Source organism: Dendropsophus ebraccatus, chromosome 6 (assembly GCF_027789765.1).
Source record: "Dendropsophus ebraccatus isolate aDenEbr1 chromosome 6, aDenEbr1.pat, whole genome shotgun sequence".
Classification (NCBI taxonomy): domain Eukaryota; kingdom Metazoa; phylum Chordata; class Amphibia; order Anura; family Hylidae; genus Dendropsophus; species Dendropsophus ebraccatus.
Genome location: NC_091459.1, coordinates 121,282,947 through 121,306,915, shown reverse-complemented (window position 1 = coordinate 121,306,915; position 23,969 = coordinate 121,282,947). Strand labels below are relative to the sequence as shown.

Genomic DNA, 23,969 nt, shown 5'->3' with positions numbered 1-23,969 from the left:
TCACAGGGACACTTTAAATTAACTTTCCATATGGCAGCTCCAAGCTTAAAGAGATTCTGTCAGTAGGTTTATGCCGTCCTATCTCAGGGTAGCATCAACTAGTGACAGAGCAGCTGAACAGAATGCTGTATCACTTACATTGTTCTGTGCAGCTGATCCAGAGATTTCCTCCTCCTGAATAACATGGACATTAAGTAGTCTTCTCCATTATGTGCATGAGCTCAGTAGTCCTTAATATTCATGAGAAGCAGAAAACTCCGCCCACCAGCTGCTGATTGGCAGTTACCTATCCATGCTGTGTATAGGCAGTCAACTGTCAATCAGCAGCTGGAAGGCAGGGGGAGGAGTGTGGCAAGAATCCTGTTCTCCTGCGTATTAGAATGATGCCAGTGATACACCGATCTGTTCAGCATTTCTGTCACTAGTTTATGCTGCCCTCATTTAAAACAGCATAAACCTAGTGACAGATTCCCTTTAAGTTGTCACCCACATCCGTTCAGAGATCTCACTCTGCACCACTTTAATACATTCTGTACGGGTTCATCCCGGTTTGTGCACACCGAGAAACTGGACTTAAAACCTACGAGGGGTATTTGGATCCTTTAAATTTTTTAAATTAAAAAAAGTTAGTTTTTTCATGAAAATTCAGTATTCACCAACGGTTTTTATTCAACTTTTTGCTTGTCGAGCGTAAAAATAAAGAAAAAAAAAAAAGATTAAGTAATTACCACAGGTTGAGACTACATCACTAATCCTAGAAAACTGGATTTCCCCTTTAAACACCGGCACATACTCGTACCTGGTAGGATAAAACTTCTGGCGAAGCAGCGTACACAGTCCGCTTTAAAAGGTCTCTTATCCAAACCGTGAATCGCCGCGATCACTAGTAACGTCTATGACTGTAAACAGTAACCATTTAAATTGCCCGGGAGGGGAAAAAAAAAAAAAAAAACATTCCAAAATTTTTTTTCCTAAATACATTGTCTACATCTGTCGAGCTGTACAGCAATTTATTAAATGTACAAAGTTGAATCTGAATGAGGTGGTGCTTCTGTGCTTTACTGGTACGTGATGGGACCAAGCTGGGAGGGTGGGCGAGGGGTCAGGCATTGTCGCTGGGTTGGCAGTTTTGTGCGTTGCGATCTCCGAGCGAAGTCTTTTGCTTCTTCTATACTTGCGATGATCGTTCGTCTGGTGAAAGTTTTTGAAAGTTTGATAAAAACTCCAAGAGATATTGGAGAGGGAGGGGGTGTACAGGGTACGTTAGTTACTCTACTGAATCCAATGGGGCACATGAAGGCTTGATTGAGATGCCCTCCTGAAGATGTCGGATAAAAGCCACACCACACATTTTGTGTGGTAAAAAAAAAAAAAAAAAAAAAAAAATTAAAAACAAAAAACTAAAAATTACAATTTACAGAAATAAAAATTGGACAGTCGTCTCCTTCAGTGTATCCTAGGTTGTCTAGAGTACGTGTCGTCCTACAGTTCATTATACTTTAAGACTAGAGAACACTTGAGGCAACGCCTTGGGACCAAGACGTCGGGGGAAAGAAGACATCGGGCTCCGGGGAAATCAATGTCTTCAGATGAACTTGAAACATTTTGTCTTGTCGTGAGGGAGCCGAGTCTTAAATAGAACGGAGTCCACTCGGAACTGGGTGTAAAGGAGCGGCATGTATCCGTACACCTTGACAAAGAAGTTGATGCATTTGTGGCGCTCGTGGAAGTGCGAGTCGTCATGGGAGAGAGCCTGAGGGCAGCCCGGGCAGCGGAAGGTCCAACGAGACGTAACCTGCAAACAGAGAGAACATGGGGAAACTTTATAGGAAAATTCCTTAAAGGGCTTATCCAGGATTACTTTCCTGCAAAAACAGCACCACCCCTGTCCTCAGTTTGTGTGTGGTATTACAATTCATCTCCATTCACTTTAATGGAGCCAAGCTGCAATGTGACATCCAAACTGAGGACGAGAAATGCTGTTTCTGCAAGTAAGTGACCATGTTTGGACCAAGACTGGACAATCAATTTTATCTGCTGGATAATCAAACTACAAGAGATATAACCCAGTCTTCTACACCTCTTGATCAGATGTCCCCTTACAACCCTGTAGTAGAACCCTCCATTAATCGTCCATAATAGGAGACGAGGAGCACAAATTCCCACCCACTTCCCACATACTCTACCAGGTCTCTCAAAAATGGAAGGAATTATGGAAAGAATGAATGGTTTGTTTAAATCTTCACATAAAGGGGTACTCCAGATATTGCTGTATGTCCGGCAGGAAGTGGTGTATTCTTTCCAGTCTCACACAGTGCTCTCTGCTGCCACCTCTGTCCATGTCAGCAGCAAATCTCCATAGAACACCTCTCATGCTCTGGACAGTTCCTGACATGGACAGAGGTGGCAGCAGAGAGCACTGTGTCAGACTGAAAAAAACACACCACTTCCTGCAGGACATACAGAAGCTGATAAGTACTGGACGGCTGGAGATTTTTAAATAGAAGTAAATTACAAATCTATGTAACTTTCTGACACCAGCTGATTTGAAAGACAAAACATTTCTCTGGAGTACCCCTTTTTAAAGGGGTTGTCCAGGATTAGAAGAAATAACACACCTGGCTATGGGTTGTGTCTAGTTTTGCAGCTTAACTCAATTAAATGGGGACCAAGCTGCAATACCACAATTAACCTGTGGATAGCTGTGGTGCTCTATTCAGAAGAAAAGTAATAATGTTTCTGTAAACCTGGAACAAACATAAGGGGAGTAGACTCACAGCTGAGGAGCCGCAGGTTGGTTAATACAACCACTGCTGTTAACATGGCATCGCTCACGGACAGAATACTGGGGAGATACCAAACAAATAGGGGTTCGGAATCCTCAGCAGGAAAATTATGAATGCAGCTCTGGAGGCGACTACAGTAGAGCCCTGGAGGTCTGCATTCAGCCAAGAAACCTGATACCAGGGAACAATGGCCCAGGCCCCTCTGCTACCTCCAGGATGAGGAGATGTGGGGACTTCTCGGCCATTAATATAAAGCAACGACGCAGCAGTTCTGCCGCTCGATGGTCTGGAGTGAGAGAGAATAAATCTCCCCGGTGGGTGCAGGCGCTCGCCACCACCCCCCTCGCACTTGGACACCTGCCCGGTATCCGATGTTTCAGTCAATTACGGAGTATTTACATGCATTAGGGAGCTGTAAGCGGCCAAGCCGGCGAGCGACAGGAGTGGAGCAGTGATGGAGGGCGGTCGATATGTTTTAGTGCACAGGGAAGGAGATTGGAGGGGCACTCACCTTTATGGGGGGTTTCCTGGTGATGTGAGAGACCAGGAAGTTCATGGCGATGTCCTCGCAGTTAATATACTCGTCCACCATATCCCGGATAGCCTGCGGCATGACGTAGGAGTACAGATAGGCGTAATACTGGGGAGAGATGGGATACGGTCAGCACATAGACTACATGTCCCGTTCAGAGACATGACCCTGAATGGTTCCAGATTAGAGAACCCATAAGATTCAGATTCCCGCCCATACCTTGTGGAAGAAGGCGGCTCCGGTCAGCACCATAGACAGCTCACAGGAGTAGTTGGAATTGTAGAGCCAGGACTGGTGAGGGATGTCCCAGGCATGATAGCGGCCAGGAAAGCCAACAATGCGGTCACGGGCCTCTCTCCACACCCTGCACACAACCGGAACATGTGACATAAGTATAGACAACCGGAACATGTGACATAAGTATAGACAACCGGAACACGTGACATAAGTATAGACAACCAGAACACGTGACATAAGTATAGACAACCGGAACACGTGACATAAGTATAGACAACCGGAACACGTGACATAAGTATAGACAACCGGAACACGTGACATAAGTATAGACAACCAGAACACGTGACATAAGTATAGACAACCGGAACACGTGACATATGTGCAGACAACCGGAACACGTGACATAAGTATAGACAACCGGAACACGTGACATATGTGCAGACAACCGGAACACGTGACATAAGTGCAGACAACCGGAACACGTGACATAAGTATAGACAACCAAAACACGTGACATAAGTATAGACAACCGGAACACGTGACAAAGGTATAGACAACCGGAACACATGACATATATGCAGACAACTGGAACACGTGACATAAGTCTTTCTATATATAATACACAGCACCCCTTCCTTCTTTATATAATACACAGTGCTTCTTCCTTCTTTATATAATACACAGTACTCCTTCCTTCTTTATATAATACACAGTACTCCTTCCTTCTTTATATAATACACAGTGCTCCTTCCTTCTTTATATAATACACAGTACTCCTTCCTTCTTTATATAATACACAGTACTCCTTCCTTCTTTATATAATACACAGTGCTCCTTCCTTCTTTATATAATACACAGTACTCCTTCCTTCTTTATATAATACACAGTACTCCTTCCTTCTTTATATAATACACAGTACTCCTTCCTTCTTTATATAATACACAGTACTCCTTCCTTCTTTATATAATACACAGTGCTCCTTCCTTCTTTATATAATACACAGTACTCCTTCCTTTTTTATATAATACACAGTACTCCTTTATATATAAATACACAGTGCTCCTTCCTTCTTTATATAATACACAGTACTCCTTCCTTCTTCATATAATACACAGTACTCCTTCCTTCTTTATATACTACACACAGAGCACACAGTGAATATGAGGCGCCCCATCCCCTCCGTCAGTATGGAGATCAGCTATCATGAATGTTTTAATAGGTGATTATCTATGTACGGTGGTGATAATGAGACGTGCGGCCCCGGGGAGTCATGTGTGATCGCTGCCTGCCCCTCCCCCGCTCACAGACATCACACATCACCACTGACACAGGTTATCCCTTCCAGCAATACATTATAGTGAGTGTTACACAGAGTCAACTCCATCAATTCTCTTCTCCCGCTTCTCAGTCACATTGAAAGATTGTCTGCCAGCAGTCACCACTAGTGGGAGCTCTCTGTGTACCAATCTATACAACTGTGATAGACCGAGAGGAAGGAGGAGCACAGTATAATACACGGACTGTGTATTTCTTCCTCATACTATACACAATACCTCCTACTTCCTTATACAATACACAGTACCCCTTCCTTATACAATACACAGTACCCCTTCCTTATACAATACACAGTACTCTTTTCTTCATACCATATACAGTACACCCCTTCCTTCTATATACTATACACTATATTCTTTTCCCTCTATAGTCTATACATCTTTCATATTCTATAAAGTACCCCTTCCTTCTATATACTATACACAGTACTCCCTTCCTTCTATATACTATACACAGTACTCCCTTCCTTCTATATACTATACACAGTACTCCCTTCCTTCTATATACTATACACAGTACTCCCTTCCTTCTATATACTATACACAGTACTCCCTTCCTTCTATATACTATGCATAGTACTCCCTTCTATATACTATACACAGTACTCCCTTCCTTCTATATACTATACACAGTACTCCCTTCCTTCTATATACTATACACAGTACTCCCTTCCTTCTATATACTATGCATAGTACTCCCTTCTATATACTATACACAGTACTCCCTTCCTTCTATATACTATACAGAGTACTTCCTTCCCTCTATATACTATACAGTACTCCCTTCCTTCTATATACTATACACAGTACTTCCTTCCTTCTATATACTATACACAGTACTTCCTTCCTTCTATATACTATACCCAGTACGTTCTTCCTTCCTTCTATATACTATACACAATACTTCCTTCTCTCTCTATACTATACACAGTACTCCCTTCCCTCTCTATACTATACACAGTACCCTTTCCTTCCTTATACTATTCATAGTACTTTCTTCCTTCTATATACCATACACAACGCCCCTTGTTTCTTTATACTATACACAATACTCCCTCCCTTACATAAATCAAACTACCCAGATGTCCCTCCGGGAAGGACCCACCGGAACCACCATATTAAGTGGCCCTATAAGTTAATGTAATGACAAGGCAAAAGCCAAGGCCAGGTAACCATCCACAGTCAGCTGTTTCGAGGTGTTGCCCCTCATCAGTGTTGAGCAGAATTCTGGCTAGGTGGGAGCAATGCCTAGTAAAGCCATAACAGAAACAGATGACTGATCTCGGGGGACCAGCCAAAGATAGCACCGCCAGCTGCTGGTTAAAGCGCTCAATGCAGTGAAATCCTAGTCGCATTGCCGCCTGGGAAACATGAATATGCAAAACTGTTTCTCAGGAAGCAATGCACCTAGGATTTCATTGCATTGAGCGCTTTAGCCAGCAGCTGGCGGTGTCATCTTTGGCTGGTCTCCCTGAGATCAGTGATCTGTTTCTCTTATAAATCAAAATACCTGAAACCACTAGTTACAGATCTATACAACTGTGATAGAGGGAGAGGATCAAGGAGGAGAAGCAACAAGAAAGAGAAGGAGGATAACATAGAGAATTAGGAGGAGTACAGAAATAAGGGGGAAAAGTATAGGAGGAGGAGAGGGAGAGGAAGGAAAAAGCAGAGAAGGAAGAAAGGAAGAAAATGTAGGAAGCAGGAGGATGGGAAGCTGTAAGAGGAAGAGGAAGAAAAAGAGGACGAGGCGAGGGATGGAGTGAGAGAAGGGGAAAGAAGAAGAAAAGAATGAGAATGGAAAGGAGAGGTGGGGCAAGGAAAGAGGAAGAAAAGGAAAAGTGAAGGAAAGTGGAGCAAAAGGGAAAAGAGACAGTTTAAGGAGGAGGAATGGAAGGATGCAGAGAAAGAGGAGAGGAAAAAGGAAAAGAGGAAAATATGAATCCCCTCTGACCTCCCAGTTGTGTCTGGTTTTGCAGCTCAGCCCCATTAAAGTCAATAGAGATGGACTGTGATTAGAGAGGTGAGCAAATATATAGTAATAACAAAGCGATTCACTTCATTATTACTGAAAATTCGCTCATCTCTAACTGATATCTGACAACTTGTCTCTTAAAAAAAAAAAAAGCAGCCATGCTTTTCTAATTCTGCACAGCCTCTTTAAATCACTGAAGCCAAATCATTGCTGTGGGATGCAAACGCTGTATCACTTTCTAGCCACTCACACTCAGAGTTTGAATCTGACACAACCGGAGATCACACTGTACACAGTATAACCCCAACCTGTATACCTCCGCCCCACTCACAATGAGATACAACCGGAGATCACACTGTACATAGTATAACCCTACCCTGTACACCTCCGTCTCACTCACAATGAGATACAACCGGAGATCACACTGTACATAGTATAACCCCACCCTGCACACCTCCTCCCCACTCACAATGAGATACAACCGGAGATCACACTGTACATAGTATAACCCCACCCTGCACACCTCCCCCCACTCACAATGAGAAACAACCGGAGATCAGACTGTACACAGTATAACCCCACCCTGCACACCTCCTCCCCACTCACAATGAGAGACAACCGGAGATCACACTGTGCATAGTATAACACCACCCTGCACACCTCTGCCCCACTCACAATGAGAGACAACCGGAGATCACACTGTACATAGTATAACCCCACCCTGCACACCTCCCCCCACTCACAATGAGAAACAACCGGAGATCACACTGTACATAGTATAACCCCACCCTGCACACCTCACCCTACTCATAATGAGAGACAACCGGAGATCACACTGTACATAGTATAACCCCACCCTGCACACCTCCCCCCACTCACAATGAGAAACAACCAGAGATGACACTGTACATAGTATAACCCCACCCTGCACACCTCCCCCCACTCACAATGAGAGACAACCGGAGATCACACTGTACACAGTATAACCCCACCCTGCACACCTCTGCCCCACTCACAATGAGAGACAACCGGAGATCACACTGTACACAGTATAACCCCACCCTGCACACCTCTGCCCCACTCACAATGAGATACAACCGGAGATCACACTGTACACAGTATAACCCCACCCTGCACACCTCACCCTACTCACAATGAGATACAACAGGAGATCACACTGTACACAGTATAACCCCACCCTGCACACCTCTGCCCCACTCACAATGAGAAACAACCGGAGATCACACTGTACACAGTATAACCCCACCCTATACACCTCCCCCCACTCACAATGAGAAACAACCGGAGATCACACTGTACACAGTATAACCCCACCCTGCACACCTCCGCCCTACTCAAAAAGTGATACCAGATAATCAATAACCTGCAGCAACCAGAAAGTGCTAATACTATGAAACCACAAAATGATGAGAAGGCCCCAGGGTGCACTGCAGACCCTACAGGAGGGGGCGATGTGGCTGTGCACATATCATCCTCCCCGCTTACACAATGTAACTTTTATTCTGCAGAAAAACACCGCCTCCAGCTGAGAGTTACTACACCGCACAGCCATGTTATATTCTCCCACACAGCGCCGGCAATAAGATTTTATGGCTGAGAGTGATTTCATCAGAGACACTAACAACCCTGCCAGAGAGCTGTGTACTGTGCAGACACCTCCTCCAAGTATCTCCATTACCTGAGGTCACACAAGAGGACTGCACTGCAGACACCTCACCACCAGAGGGAGCAGAAGTTGTATATACTTAGAATACAAGGCTGGTAAATGTGTCCTGACTATAGAAATGTATGTACACAGTGACCCCACCAGCAGAATAGTGAGTGCAGCTCTGGAGTAAAATACAGGATATAACTCAGGATCAGTACAGGATAAGTAATGTAATGTATGTACAGTGACCCCACCAGAAGAATAGTGAGTGCAGGTGTGGAGTAAAATACAGGATGTAACTCAGGATCAGTACAGGATCAGTAATGTAATGTTAAACGTATCTGTAGAAATGAGGAAATATGTGAGGCTCAATGTGCTAAAATGATGGATAAATTTTGTGCTAGAGGATATAGAAAAGAGGAGGTACATAAAGCATGGGAGGATGTGAAAAAAATACCAAGGGAGAACTTGATGAAAAGACGTGAGAAAGACAAAAAAGAGTCAGATAACATTCCAATCCAAATTTGACAAACATTCTAACATTATTAAAAAGACGATCTTGAGACATTGGGGAATATTAAAGCATGATGAGAAATATGGCAAACTGTTTACTGAACCACCTAGGTTCATATACAGAAAGGGTCTATCTGTCGCAAATATGGTGGTGAAGTCTGATATAAAAGGTCCGGGAAAATCGAGGCAGATGAAACTCAGGATGTGTCGCAGAGGTACATTTGCTTGTCTTTCATGTCAGAACTGTAACTGTATAATTAAAGGGGAAAGTATATGTCATTCCCTTAAAGGGCATAAGATCATGTTAAAAGGGATGTACACATGTAGGACAAGCAATGTAGTGTATATGTTAAAATGCCCGTGCGGACGTGTCTATGTGGGGCAAACTGCACGAGAAATTAGAGTGAGAATAAATGAACATAAATCAGCTATAAGAACGTATGCACAAAAAGTGTCGAGAAAGGAGGTACAAGAGAAGTTGGGAAAAGAGAATAAACAATTTGGAGAAACCTCTGTTGCACGCCACTTTCATGAATTCAATCACAAGGTTTGTGACTTAAGTGGCTTGTACTAGAGGAAGTTTATGGAGTAAACAGCAGTGACATCAAAAGAAAATTGTTACAGAAAGAGACATTCTGGATACACCAGTTGGAAAGTCTATACCTGAAAGGGCTTAATGAAATATGTAATTTTTCAGTATTCTTATAATGGTAGAGTGGCATTTTCATTATCGGATTAGGATGACGTAGATAATATAGGTGGGCTATACTATTATATACAATTCATTAACATGTTGAAAATGTAAGAATATTAGCTAATTTTAGTTACCATCTGTATTATAGAATTGTAACCTATATTTATTGCTTTTATAGTGAATTGATATGTTATTGAGCGACTACTATAAATATGGTGAAGGGTGCACTTCCGTTATGCTTGACAAAGGGGGCGGACCCCGAAACGTAGCTAGACGTGTTTTCGTCATCCCACGTCCTGTGAAGAGTGAGAGTCTTCAGACAAGGGAATGGAGTTGACCAGCGCCACGGCGTAACTACCGGATTCTCCTACTCTTGAGCACTGTGGTGATATATATTTTTTGGATTACTTTTCTGTGAAAATTGCATTATATAAGAAAATATTTACAAACAAAGAATTATTCTAAGATTTACGAGTCCTGGTTTTTACTTATTGGATGCTGTGGAGTATAATACAGGATGTAACTCAGGATCAGTACAGGATCAGTAATGTAATGTATGTACACAGTGACCCCACCAGCAGAATAGTGAGTACAGCTCTGGGGTATAATACAGGATGTAACTCAGGATCAGTACAGGATAAGTGACGTAATGTATGTACACAGTGACCCCACCAGCAGAATAGTGAGTGCAGCTCTGGAGTATAATACAGGATGTAACTCAGGATCAGTACAGGATCAGTAATGTAATGTATGTACACAGTGACCCCACCAGCAGAATAGTGAGTACAGCTCTGGGGTATAATACAGGATGTAAGGGCCCTATTCCACGGGACGATTATTGTTTGCATAATCTTTAACGATAAACGATCCAAACACTATTGCAAAAGACCTGAAATCAGTCACCTATTTGCATGGATCAATAGTGGTTACTTATGATCGTTCTTGCTGTCGTCTTGTCGTCACTACTGCGTTCGTGACTACTGCGAACGACCAAAGGACTTCTTATTCAATGCGAATGATTTGTGAACGAGCAACGATAAAAATAGGTCCAGGTCTTATATAACGATCAATGATTTCTCTTTCGGTCGTTAATTGTCAACTGCTATTCAAAATAACGATTATTGTTTAGATTCGAACGATTTAACGATAATCTGAACGATAATCGTCCTGTGGAATAGGGCCCTAACTCAGGATCAGTACAGTATAAGTAATGTAATGTATGTACACAGCGACCCCACCAGCAGAATAGTAAGTGCAGCTCTGGAGTATAATACAGGATGTAACTCAGGATCAGTACAGCATAAGTAATGTAATGTATGTACACAGTGACCCCATCAGCAGAATAGTGAGTGCAGCTCTGGAGTATAATACAGGATGTAACTCAGGATCAGTACAGCATAAGTAATGTAATGTATGTACACAGTGACCCCATCAGCAGAATAGTGAGTGCAGCTCTGGAGTACAGCTATGTAATAACAAGGTGTAATCCTTAGTAGGAATCCGGGAAGACACAACATGACAGGTCAGACCAGGTCTAAACAAGGAACTTACCGGAAGCCAAACATGATCTCATCATGCCGGAGGTGAGCGTCATCGTCTATAGAGAGCACGGCCTCAGTCTCTATCTCATCCCAGGGAAGGAAGCGATTGTTCAGACTGTTCTTCTCTGTGCGCACAACCTGATGGAGGAAGGAGGACACAGTCGTTATATAATACCGCCATGCAGATACTATTACATTGTGCACTGTAACAACGATCATTTGGGCTGGAGAGAGTCTCACCATAGGACGGGTGTACACCATTTACTATCCTCTTTTATCAGCCATTTTCATCTGCCAGTCTATTTCTATGGGATGGTTATCAGTATACCTCACGGGTATGAGTGTATCCTTATTCGACTTCAGGCGCACTATCACTTTAAAAATTCGCCCTGCACAGACAAAGCATCTGGAGGGTACGGTGTGTATGAAGCCCTTGATCATACAGACAGCAGCTCCTGCGTCTGGCAGTTTGATGTTGGCATCAGGTGCCCCCTCCGTGCGGCATAGCTGGGGGATGTAATTATGTAAGCGGCGGGGGGGCACTATCAGCGCGGCGCAGCCGCTATATATGCTAAACACACAGATTGGATTCTCATGGCCGGGAGCGAGCCGTGTGATCAGACTCAAGACTTCACTAGCAGAGAATGCCAGAGGAGGCCATCAGGGGCAGAAGCCAGAGACTACCCCTTATAGGGGCAAATGCCCAAGACCACCCCTCATAGGAGGGCAGAAGTCAGAGTATAGAGTATATAGAGTATACAGTATATAGAGTATAGAGTATATGGGGATCTAATAGACATTTTGGGCAAATGTCAGGATCTGCTACCTGTCAGTGAATGGGAACACTCTGAAACCTAATGCTTCTCACAGCTGAGGGTTTGTCACATTGTATTCAGTCTAGACAAACCTGAGGAGGCCAAGACTGTAGACTGATACACTGTAGGAACCAGGAGAGAGTAGGTGTATTTAGCTCACAGAGGATTGTCTACATTGGATGCAACTGTAGCAAAACCTCAGCTCTGAGAAATTATATATATATTTTTTTTTATTATAAACCAGATATACAGGGGGTGGTAGAGAGCAGAATAATTACGGCATAATAGGGAAATCTGCATACTCTTATGCCATTTTTCCTCAAACCTCCCCCAGTAATCACTGCAGTCCTCCCCCAGTAATCACTGCAGCCACATCCCCAGTAACCACAGCTCCCATAGTCTGCTCCCCTGTAGTCACTGCAGTACCCCACCATATCCTCAGTAATCGCAACCCCCCACAATCTCCTCCCCTGTAGTCACTGCAGTACCCCACCATATCCTCAGTAATCGCAACCCCCCACAATCTCCTCCCCAGTAGTCACTGCAGTACCCCACCATAACCTCAGTAATTGCAACCCCCTACAATCTCCTCCCCAGTAGTCACTGCAGTCCCCCACCATAACCTCAGTAATCGCAGCCCCCTACAATCTCCTCCCCAGTAGTCACTGCAGTCCCCCACCATAACCTCAGTAATCCCAGCCCCCCACAATCTCCTCCCCAGTAGTCACTGCAGTCCCCCACCATATCCTCAGTAATCGCAGCCATGCCCATCTACCTGCCATATATACTTTGCATACATAAAATTAGAGAGGTTATTCCTTTAAGTTTCCCCTAGTATTTCTGTCAATAATCCAGAAAGCAGAGCAGCAGCTGGGACAGTCAACGCCCCTGTGGTTTCCCTAGTTTTCCTTAATTTGGGCACATGACTGTTCTGCGCCTGAAACAAACCCTTCATACAAGAAGTCACAGAGGTCCATGACTTGTCACAAGGGCTGTTCCACCAAAACATTCCCATAAGAAACTATGCAAGTGGCCAGGCCGGGAGTGAAGGCAGGTGACAGGTGTGTAGCTGCAGGTAGAGGGATGAGGGGACAGTGCAGGTGACAGGTCTGTAGCTGCAGGTAGAGGGACGAGGGGACAGTGCAGGTGACAGGTGTGTAGCTGCAGGTAGAGGGATGAGTGGATGATGCAGGTGACAGGTCTGTAGCTGCAGGTAGAGGGACGAGGGGACAGTGCAGGTGACAGGTGTGTAGCTGCAGGTAGAGGGATGAGGGGACAGTGCAGGTGACAGGTCTGTAGCTGCAGGTAGAGGGACGAGGGGACAGTGCAGGTGACAGGTCTGTAGCTGCAGGTAGAGGGACGAGGGGAGAGTGCAGGTGACAGGTCTGTAGCTGCAGGTAGAGGGACGAGGGGATAGTGCAGGTGACAGGTCTGTAGCTGCAGGTAGAGGGACGAGGGGACAGTGCAGGTGACAGGTGTGTAGCTGCAGGTAGAGGGATGAGTGGATGATGCAGGTGACAGGTCTGTAGCTGCAGGTAGAGGGACGAGGGGACAGTGCAGGTGACAGGTGTGTAGCTGCAGGTAGAGGGATGAGGGGACAGTGCAGGTGACAGGTCTGTAGCTGCAGGTAGAGGGACGAGGGGATAGTGCAGGTGACAGGTCTGTAGCTGCAGGTAGAGGGACGAGGGGATAGTGCAGGTGACAGGTCTGTAGCTGCAGGTAGAGGGACGAGGGGATAGTGCAGGTGACAGGTCTGTAGCTGCAGGTAGAGGGATGAGGGGATGATGCAGGTGACAGGTCTGTAGCTGCAGGTAGGGGGATGAGGGGACGATGCAGGTGACAGGTCTGTAGCTGCAGGTAGCGACTGATATGTATTCAACAAGGATGACAGGATGACAATGCGGCGAAATGTGTCATGTACCAGAACAAAGAGGGGGCCCAGGACAGAAGACCTCTGGGAGGGTTGCCTGCTCTACAGCTAACTCAATCTGAAATATAATAATATAAATAATAAAAAGATTATTATTTTTTCTTTTTATAAACTTTGAGCCCTCCATTAGCACCTATGTATCTGCTTGCTGTGAGTGAATGGTGACCGTGATGCTCATACCCAGGGATGGATACACTGTAACAAATTCACTGAACACAAGGTGATGGAAATAAGATTCCTTGTAACAAACCATCAGAATAGGACAGAGGTTTGTGCTGCTGTCTCACTGTAACAAACCCTCTGCAGCAAAGAGAAGTATGAAAACTCCTTGTAATAGGTGGTCACTACAACACAGCCCCTCTAGTTGTCATAGCAGGGCAGTGCTTTCCTACTGAGAAACTACAACTCCCAGCATGCCCAGACAGCCAGGCAGAGTAGCTTATCATTGGCTCTGTCTGCCCCTTTATTGACACTGCAGCCCGGCTCAGCAGCACAACATACAGCAACCAAGGGAAATAACAATAACTATTCTATAGAATAAAAGGAGGATATAACCCCAAAAGGATGGAGAAGGGGGGTCCTGGAAATCTGACAGGAGGAAATATTCATCACACATTCAGACGGGAGCCAATATAACACAACGTGCACTGAGCCACGGTGAGCCTGCAAAATGCCAAACCCATATAAGAACAATATATATCTACATATAGGAGCGCTGCTCTGGAAGCTCTACTGCAGTACATGTCCAGGCAATTGTCACCTCTACAGCAGTAGATGAAAGTGGAAATTCCACATAGATTACATATACTATCTATACCATCACCCCCTAACCATAGGAGCACAGATGGGAACTAGAGTATATAGAGATGCACTCACTATTCTGCTGGTGGGGTCACTGTGTACATATATTACATTACTGATCCTGAGTTACATCCTGTATTATACCCCAGAGCTGCACTCACTATTCTGCTGGTGGGGTCACTGTGTACATACATTACATTGCTTATCCTGTACTGATCCTGAGTTACATCCTGTATTATACTCCAGAGCTGCACTCCCTATTCTGCTGGTGGGGTCACTGTGTACATACATTACATTGCTTATCCTGTACTGATCCTGAGTTACATCCTGTATTATACTCCAGAGCTGCACTCACTATTCTGCTGGTGAGGTCACTGTGTACATACATTACATTACTTATACTGTACTGATGCTGAGTTACATCCTGTATTATACTCCAGAGCTGCACTCACTATTCTGCTGGTGGGGTCACTGTGTACATACATTACATTACATACCCTGTACTAATCCTTAGTTACATCCTTTATTATACCCCAGAGCTGCACTCACTATTCTGCTGGTGGGGTCACTGTGTACATACATTACATTACTTATCCTGTACTGATCCTCCTGAGTTACATCCTTTATTATACCCCAGAGCTGCACTCACTATTCTGCTGGTGGGGTCATTGTGTACATACATTACATTACATACCCTGTACTAATCCTGAGTTACATCCTTTATTATACCCCAGAGCTACACTCACTATTCTGCTGGTGGGGTCATTGTGTACATACATTACATTACTTATCCTGAGTCACATATTTTCTCCGTCATGTACGATCTATAAGGGCTCTACCCATCAGGGTCATCTCCTGACATCATCTGCATTGCCCAGAAGTATACCAAGCAGCTGAGATGACACGGATCCCGAATCTCATGGGTCTCCAGTCCCGTCATTAATACCCAATCCTCCTCTATTCATCTATTATACCCAGAGCCTGGCAGCTGCGCCCGGGAAATCTCAGCAATCTCTCCTGGAAAGGATCTATTAATAATTCCTTCTTGCCAGTATCAATTACCATCACAATGGATGAGGCCTAGCCGCCTGCTCATAAGTGACTACTAGTCACATACAGTCTGCCTGCTAGCTTCGTACAGAGGACAGGCTTACCTTACACTGCATTATCCAGCGCTATGCCACTGGTCACATTCTGCCCATGCTTCATCCTCTAAATAGCTTTTGCTGACTCTTTCCATCATACCAAAGAGCCAAGAACATATATTATATCATCTTTACCAGACTGGAGATTTCCCGGGAGCTTTATGCAACTGCAAGAAGGATAAGGAGCGGAGAGAAGAATATAACTACTATACTACTGCTCCTATATACAAGAATATAACTACTATACTACTGCTCCTATATACAAGAATATAACTACTATAATACTGCCCTATATACAAGAATATAACTACTATAATACTGCTCCTATATACTAGAATATAACTACTATACTACTGCTCCTATATACAAGAATATAACTACTATAATACTGCTCCTATATACAAGACTATAACTACTATTATACTGCTTCTATATACAGGAATATAACTACTATAATACGAACTGGAGAGAATGGAACGGCTGCACATCCCATCTATGACTGATACTAATGCCGCTAGGCCTATATAAAAAATCAACACCAGAGTGTCTGTATATGAATTGATCAAGCCATATTGCCCCGTGTACCACCGTGCAGGTCCTCTGGTCCACACGGGTCCCTACGCTAACTCCACACCGTGTCGGTCAGCGACCGCCAACCCCACAAAGCGTGCACGTGCAGGGGAGGGAGGCCATGGAACGGCCCTGCAACCCCAATGTCACAGGACCAGACCCAAAAAGCCCCACCAAAACCCAGCCAGCACCACCGGCGGGGAAGGCTGCCCCCAAACGACACAAGCATGGATAAGGTATTACACTTACCATTGCTGCTCTCACAGAATGGGGAAGACATAACCCACATGACCGCAATTAGCAGTAGACACCTGAGTGCTCATGGTTTTAATCCCTCCTGTCTGTCCCATTCTATCTTTGATAGCTATGGTGAGTGCAATACCTTATCCAGACTTGTGCTGTTTGGGGGCAGCTTCCTCCGCCGGTGGTGCTGGCTGGGTTTTGGTGGGGCATTTTTGGGTCTGGTCCTGTGGCATGGGGGTTGCAGGGCCGTTCCATGGCCTCCCTTCCCTGACTGTGCACGCCTGCGGGGGTGGTGGTCGCTGACTGGCACAGTGTGGACTTAGCGTAGGGACCCATGTGTATCAGATACCTGCACGCGGTACATGGGGCAGTGTGGCTTGATCAATTCACATACAGAATTCTGATGTTTTTTATGCAGCCAAGAGGTACTAGTATCAGCCATAGGTGTGAGGTGCAGCACTCTTTTTCTTCCCTGAACCGTATAACTACTATAATACTGCTCCTATATACAAGAATATAACTACTATGCGAAAGAAAGACACAGCAGACCCGCACCGCCAGGCAGTGTTCCAGTGTCCAAGGACCCACGGAGGCAGGCGTGCAAAGCTCACCGCGGCATGTTCGGCTGAAGACCAGGGGTGCAGGGCAGTAGCACAGAGATGCAATGTATGGTAGGTAGATGAATCAGCACTCACCCGGTATCTTGTATCAGCTCACTTTATTGCATCAGTCGCGGGTAGCGGGGAGGAAGAGGTGAGGACGCGCACTTGGCCATCACCGGGTCGACAAAGGGGGCGTGACCCCAAAACGTCCGTCCCAGTGCGCGTCCTCACCTCTCCCTCCCCGCGACTGATGCAATAAAGTGAGCTGATACAAGATACCGGGTGAGTGCTGATTCATCTACCTACCATACAATATAACTACTATAATACTGCTCCTAAGTACAAGAATATAACTACTATAATACTGCTCCTATATACAAGAATATAACTACTATAATACTGCTCCTATATACAGGAATATAACTACTATAATACTGCCCCCTATATACAGGAATATAACTACTATAATACTGCCTCCTATATCCAAGAATATAACTACTATAATACTGCCCCTATATACAAGAATATAACTACTATAATACTGCTCCTATATACAAGAATATAACTACTATAATACTGCTCCTATATACAAGAATATAACTACTATAATACTGCTCCTATATACAAGAATATAACTACTATAATACTGCCCCTATATACAAGAATATAACTACTATAATACTGTTCCTGTGTATAAGACAATAACTAAATATGTCATGTTATATTCCTGTAGATAGTGATGGCCATCCGCTGAAGTATTCTCAGCAGTGGTGCCATTCCGTTCCAGTCAGTGCCCACAGGGACTATTCACCATCTATAACCCGGGGGGAGGGCGTGGAACGGTGAGATTTGTTCCTATTAATACGCCTCACACTGCTCCCTCGTAATGAACATTTTGTGGCACATCCATATTCATTGTTTACCAGCCATAAATCTGCGCTGTGTCTGCTGGATGGCGGCACGTGGCTCCTTCATGTGTCTTCAGCATAAATAATCTTGTTTTGATGTTGCAGTAAGTGGGTGTCGGAGCGCCGTCGCCTTCCCAGGCTGGAGGTTTGGGGGGGGGGGGGGGGGGGGGGCGTCTGACGTGTCAATCATTAGCGCCTGCCTCTAATTCTGTCTCCCTTCAGCTGACGGCCCATAAAGAAGCCTCATCTGGTGTCGGGAGCAGAATGATTTTGTCAAATATTATGTCTAAGAGTCATTAACATTTATGTGGATGTAAAAAAATGTGCATAATCCCACGATGCGCTAATAAAATATTTGGCTCCATCAATGAAGATGACAAGTACGATTAGTGAGGCTGAGGCTTAAAGGGGCTCTATGGTAAATAAACAAAAAAAAAGGGGTAGAGACACTCTGGTGCCAATGTAGAATCTGTCACAGGACCCCCAGGTACTATGTGCTATACTGGGGTCATCAAGGTCATCAAGGTCTTTCCAGCTCCAGGGACTCTGATACAGCTGCTACATCGGCCGCCCCCATCACTACAATCCTGAGGAGATGGAGGACACCATACTGATCAACACAAGGCCTATAGCAGGGTCCCGAGGTACTATTTTATAATCTGGGGTCATTTGTGGCAATATGGTACTTAGGTCTCACTAGACTCTAGGGACTCGATGCAACTTGTACCTCAGCAGCCCCTTACAGCTACCCTGTATCCCCAAAAATAATCCAACAAGATTCGTGATCAAGTGTGCGGCTGGCACCAGAAAAGTGTAGACCTTTTTGTGAGAAGTACGCTGATGTGTCCATGGTGTTATTGGAGCACCTGTTGGAGTGGCGGACCGAGCGTAGCATCATCATTTGTCCGGTGAGCTGGCTACTACTATTTTTATGTGACTATCCCCAAAAAAAAGACCTGGTAGAGGTTTCGCTGAACTGGTAAATATAAGGCCACCTCTGACAGTACTACCTCACAAAGTTTTTGTTTGTCCGACTTTTGTAGAAGGTCCGACTTCTGCCTACCACCCCCGAATCCAAGGTTGGTTTGGTTACAGTCCATCGCGTACGCCCATCAGCCCAAGACGGAGGATGAGGTTTAGTCCTGCCAAAGCCTCCACTGGTATTAGGGGGTGGAAGAGCAGTTAAGGCTTCATCCAGGGCAGGATTTCTGGGTTTGTGATCAATAACAATACAACATGACAGTACATAAAATATAAAACATAACTGATATGCACTGCAAATTAGAGCACTCCACACCACACAATCTTGCACCGAGCCATCACCAGATAATTGCCGTGTTCTGTACAATAGAGGGACACCGAGCATTGCCGGCCGTCAGCCGCTGTCCTCCACTAGCGGTAATGTAACACTTGTGATGAGGACTTCTCACACCGAGAGGCCTCTTCATGCCGGGATGGATCATCGAAAGCAGAAAACAAGGTCAGGAGGGAGATAGAAGAGGCTGCGGGTAATACACTGCAGCATGCGCTCATATAACTCTTCATTACAGGACTATGGGCTTAAAGGGGAGCTCCACTGACACTTCTGCCGGTCTTCTAGCTATCCAGCAATACATGTAGTGACTTGGTATCACATTACATCCATAGCCCAGGGCAGACACTTCTTTCTCAGACTTGTCAGAGGATACGGGAGCACAGGATACATACACACCTACAGAATTCCACTGCAGCAGGTTGCACCACATACCTACTCCTGATAACAGCGCTGTGTACACTGGAGACCACACAGGCAGCCATACACAGACTACAGTAGGAGAGTACTAACACCTACAACAAAAAACACCAGGCAAAAGACTATGCTGTGACGAGTGCTGGGTGAGAGAGAGAATCCCGCTCTATTCCCCCCCCCGGCCCTGCTGTACCACCGTGTATCAGTCCACACTTATGTGCTCCTTCAAGAAACACAAGACGATGATGTAAGGCTGACCACATCTGGGATGCGTGAGACAGATATAGCTCCACGAAAACACACGCTCTAAAATAATGCACACACATGCATGTCCCCGGCAGTACTATAAATACATGAGAAAGTGAGAGCGCACCCTTATATTTAGAGCGTACAGGCAAGAATATCATAGAACAGATTATAATTAGACAGAGGCCTGAGACAGGTCTTCTCTGCACTCACTGCTGAGCCAAGAGACTGCACCATCTGCAGCAGACATCACCAAGAGACCTGCACTGATCCTATAGAGCAGGGGTACTCAACAACTTTTCATGAAGGTCCACTTACCGGGGTCTATAGTCAGGTGAAGGTCCAAGCTGAACATCAGTAGGAAACGTGTTTGTTACTTTTCACAAAGGTTCAACTATTTACATACAGAATTAATGCTTATTATCGGGAAAACTGGCATTTTCTCTCTCTCACCACCCCCCAGTACAAAGGGGGTGACTGCCCTAGTAGTATATAAACCCCCCCTGTTGCTCCCCTAGTAGTATATAGCCTCCCTGTGAGCCCTCCCCCAGTAGTATATAGCCCCCTGTGCTCTCTCCCCCAGTAGTATATAGCCCCCCTGTGCTCTCTCCCCAGTAGTATATAGCCTCCCTGTGACCTCTCCCCCTGTAGTATATAGCCCCCTGTGAGCTTTCCCCCAGTAGTATGTAGCCCCTCTGTTGCTCCCCCAGTAGTATATAGCCCCCCTGTTGCTCCCCCAGTAGTATATAGCCCCCTGTGAGCTCTCCCCCAATAGTATATAGCCCCCCCCTGTTGCTCCCCCGGTAGTATATAGCCTCCCTGTGAGCTCTCCCCCAGTAGTATATAGCCCCCTGTGAGCTCTCCCCCAGTAGTATAAATCCCCCTGTGCTCTCTCCCCCAGTAGTATATAGCCCCCCCTGTGCTCTCTCCCCCTGTAGTATATAGCCCACTGTGCTCACCCCTGTAGTATATAGCCCCCCTGTGACCTCTCACCCCTGTAGTATATAGCCCCCCTGTGACCTCTCACCCTGTAGCATTCAGCCCCCTGTGCTTACCCCTGTAGCATATAGCCCCCTGTGCTCACCCCCCTGTAGTATATAGCCCCCTGTGCTCTCCCCCTGTAGTATATAGCCCCCTGTGCTCTCCCCCTGTAGTATATAGCCCCTTTGTGAGCTTCCCCCAGTAGTATATAGCCCCCTGTGCGCTCTCCCCTTATACATGACCCCGAGACAAGAAAAAAACAAAAACACACAACTCACCTAGCACCTCGATCCCCCGCCGCACCTGTCTTCTTTTTTCCTCCTGGTCCGGCCCCGGCTGATACGCGATGTCCCGGGGATTCCCCAGCAGAGCGCGCACCAGTGACCTCAGTGTACGCTGCCGGCCTGAACTTCCGGGAAGTGCCGGCAGCGTACACTGAGGTCACTGATGTGCGCTCTGCTGGGGAATCCCCGGGACATCCCCAGAGAGCGCGCATCAGCCGGGGGCCGGACCGGCACTGCCCCCAGCCCCACAGGCGTACTGCAACCTAAGGACAGTACGCCTATGGGGCGGGAGGCAGTGCGGCGGGAAGCGGGACACATTGGGGCCGGATCCGGGGCGGCTAGGAGGTCTGACCAGGGGTCCGGACAGCTGGCCTCCGCGGTCCGGGTTCGGACCGCGGTCCGCCAGTTGAGGACCCCTGCTATAGAGAGTCCGTGAGAGGAACTCCCCATCACCCATTATATGTAACCTACTGCTATATAGCTATACAAGGAGCAATATACTAGTAGTTATATTCTTGTATATAGGGGGCAATATTATAGTAGTTATATTCTTGTATATTGGAGCAGTATTATAGTAGTTATATTCCTGTATATAGGAGCAGTATTATAGTAGTTATATTCTTGTATATAGGAGCAGTATTTTAGCAGTTATATTCCTGTATATAGGAGCAGTATTATAGTAGTTATATTCTTGAATATAGGAGCAGTATTATAGTAGGTATGTTCTAGTATATAGGAGCAGTATTATAGTAGTTATATTCTAGTATATAGGAGCAGTATTATAGTAGTTATATTCTTGTATATAGGAGCAGTAGTATAGTAGTTATATTCTTGTATATAGGAGCAGTATTATAGTAGATATATTCTTGTATATAGGAACAGTATTATAGTAGTTATATTCTTGTACATAGGAGGCTGCAGTATAGTCTTTTCGGTCCATGAACAAGGGGTATTGCAGTTTTGGAGCCATTTTCAGTTCAGGGGTTTTAAAATCATTAAGATTTTTTTGGTCAGGACAATAAATACATGACTTCTTGGCTGTAATCTGATGTCACTGTTTCAATTCCACTGGACAATGGCACAAGTTGCTTTTCCTTATTACCTGCATCATTGTTGCAGCTCCAATATGGAGGAGTGAGAGCCCAGAACACACTTCCACCACTATGAATACTAGACACAGAGAAATCCTTGGCAGGGAACAGATCTCGCAAAATAACAAAACACTGCATATAAAAGTTTTAAAAAACCTGCAGGAATCCGGTAAGACACGAGGGGCTGCACCGCTTCCTGTTTATAGCGCGGCTCTGGTTTATATCGGCTGGAGCCGCTGATCTTATAGGGTACGCAGGTGATTTCAGAGTCTTTTAGTTACACATTAGGATTTCTAGTAAAGTGAGGATTCTCACACATTAGGAAAATGTTGGTTTCAGTATCGGCCAGACATCTTATGTATATGGGGTCACCGAATTTTCACAAAATGTCAAACGGCCACCAGAGGTGTATGCATAGCGTTAGCAATACGCTGCCCCATTAACCCTTTGTGTACCAAAAAGTATCCAATTGGCACATGCCGGGTCACTATATGACGGAATTTTTTTATGGAATAGCTTAGTGGACTAGATGTTGTTTGGAAACCAATGGAGACGTCTGAATGTGTGTGTGTGTGTGTGTGGGGGGGGGGGGGGGTCCATGTACAGAACTGCACAGCAGGTTCACATTCCTTGTAAGATTTCCCCTGGCCCTTGTACTCTGCTCCAGCAGTGAGCTCCTTTGTTCCGGTGATGTGAATGCCACCAGGTGTTCGCTGGGCTCTTTGTGTAGGTTCAGGACATGGAAAAATGACTCATGGAATATTAATTACAAAACCACCGCGCCGCCAGCCCCGCTAACTAACATTACTTCCTTCCTCTTCAATAGGGATACGTTAGTTACCAATCACAAAAATGCGGTAATGTGCAGAGGGAGGTAAGCAAGTCATGTTCATCCTGTGCTGCCTGGTTCTTTTAATAAATAGATCCCAGTAGATAACAGATCCCTGCAGATCCAGCACGCCAGGATATTGCTCCCACATAGTGCCAGGAGTTATCACTGTACAGTATATGAATACACACAGGGCCAAGGTTTCATATGTATTTAAAGATTACAAAGAGGATGTGGCTGAGACGTTACATAGCCCCATCATAACTCCTGAGAGTTTTCCAAGGACTCCTCGTGACAATTTCAGGGTCTTTGAGTCTTTGAACATGTTATGGCCCAATATAGAATGTGCTGCACTAAGGACAAGTTGTCCTCCTCCGTCATGTTTCATCAGCTTATAGCTACCTAATAAGGCCTACATTGCCCATGATGCCTCTGACTTTGCAAAACACAGTTTCATCAATGTACTAGCTCTAAGTGCAGCACGGGATAGATCAGCAACATGGAGTCTCTAGTA

General features: G+C 45.3%; 1 protein-coding gene across 1 annotated transcript in view; it reads right to left on the bottom strand.

Moving 5' to 3' along the window:
* Positions 1-644: 644 nt before the first annotated feature.
* The window catches only part of EXTL3 (exostosin like glycosyltransferase 3), a 42,417-nt gene continuing 19,092 nt past the window's right edge, over positions 645-23,969 (bottom strand). Inside the window, exons 3-6 of the mRNA XM_069975792.1 lie at positions 11,292-11,419; positions 3,538-3,682; positions 3,298-3,426; positions 645-1,795 (exon numbers count right to left, since the gene is read on the bottom strand). Coding sequence (XP_069831893.1) covers positions 1,586-1,795; positions 3,298-3,426; positions 3,538-3,682; positions 11,292-11,419 — 612 coding nt within the window. The 3' untranslated portion in view covers positions 645-1,585. The remainder of the gene's footprint in view (positions 1,796-3,297; positions 3,427-3,537; positions 3,683-11,291; positions 11,420-23,969) is intronic.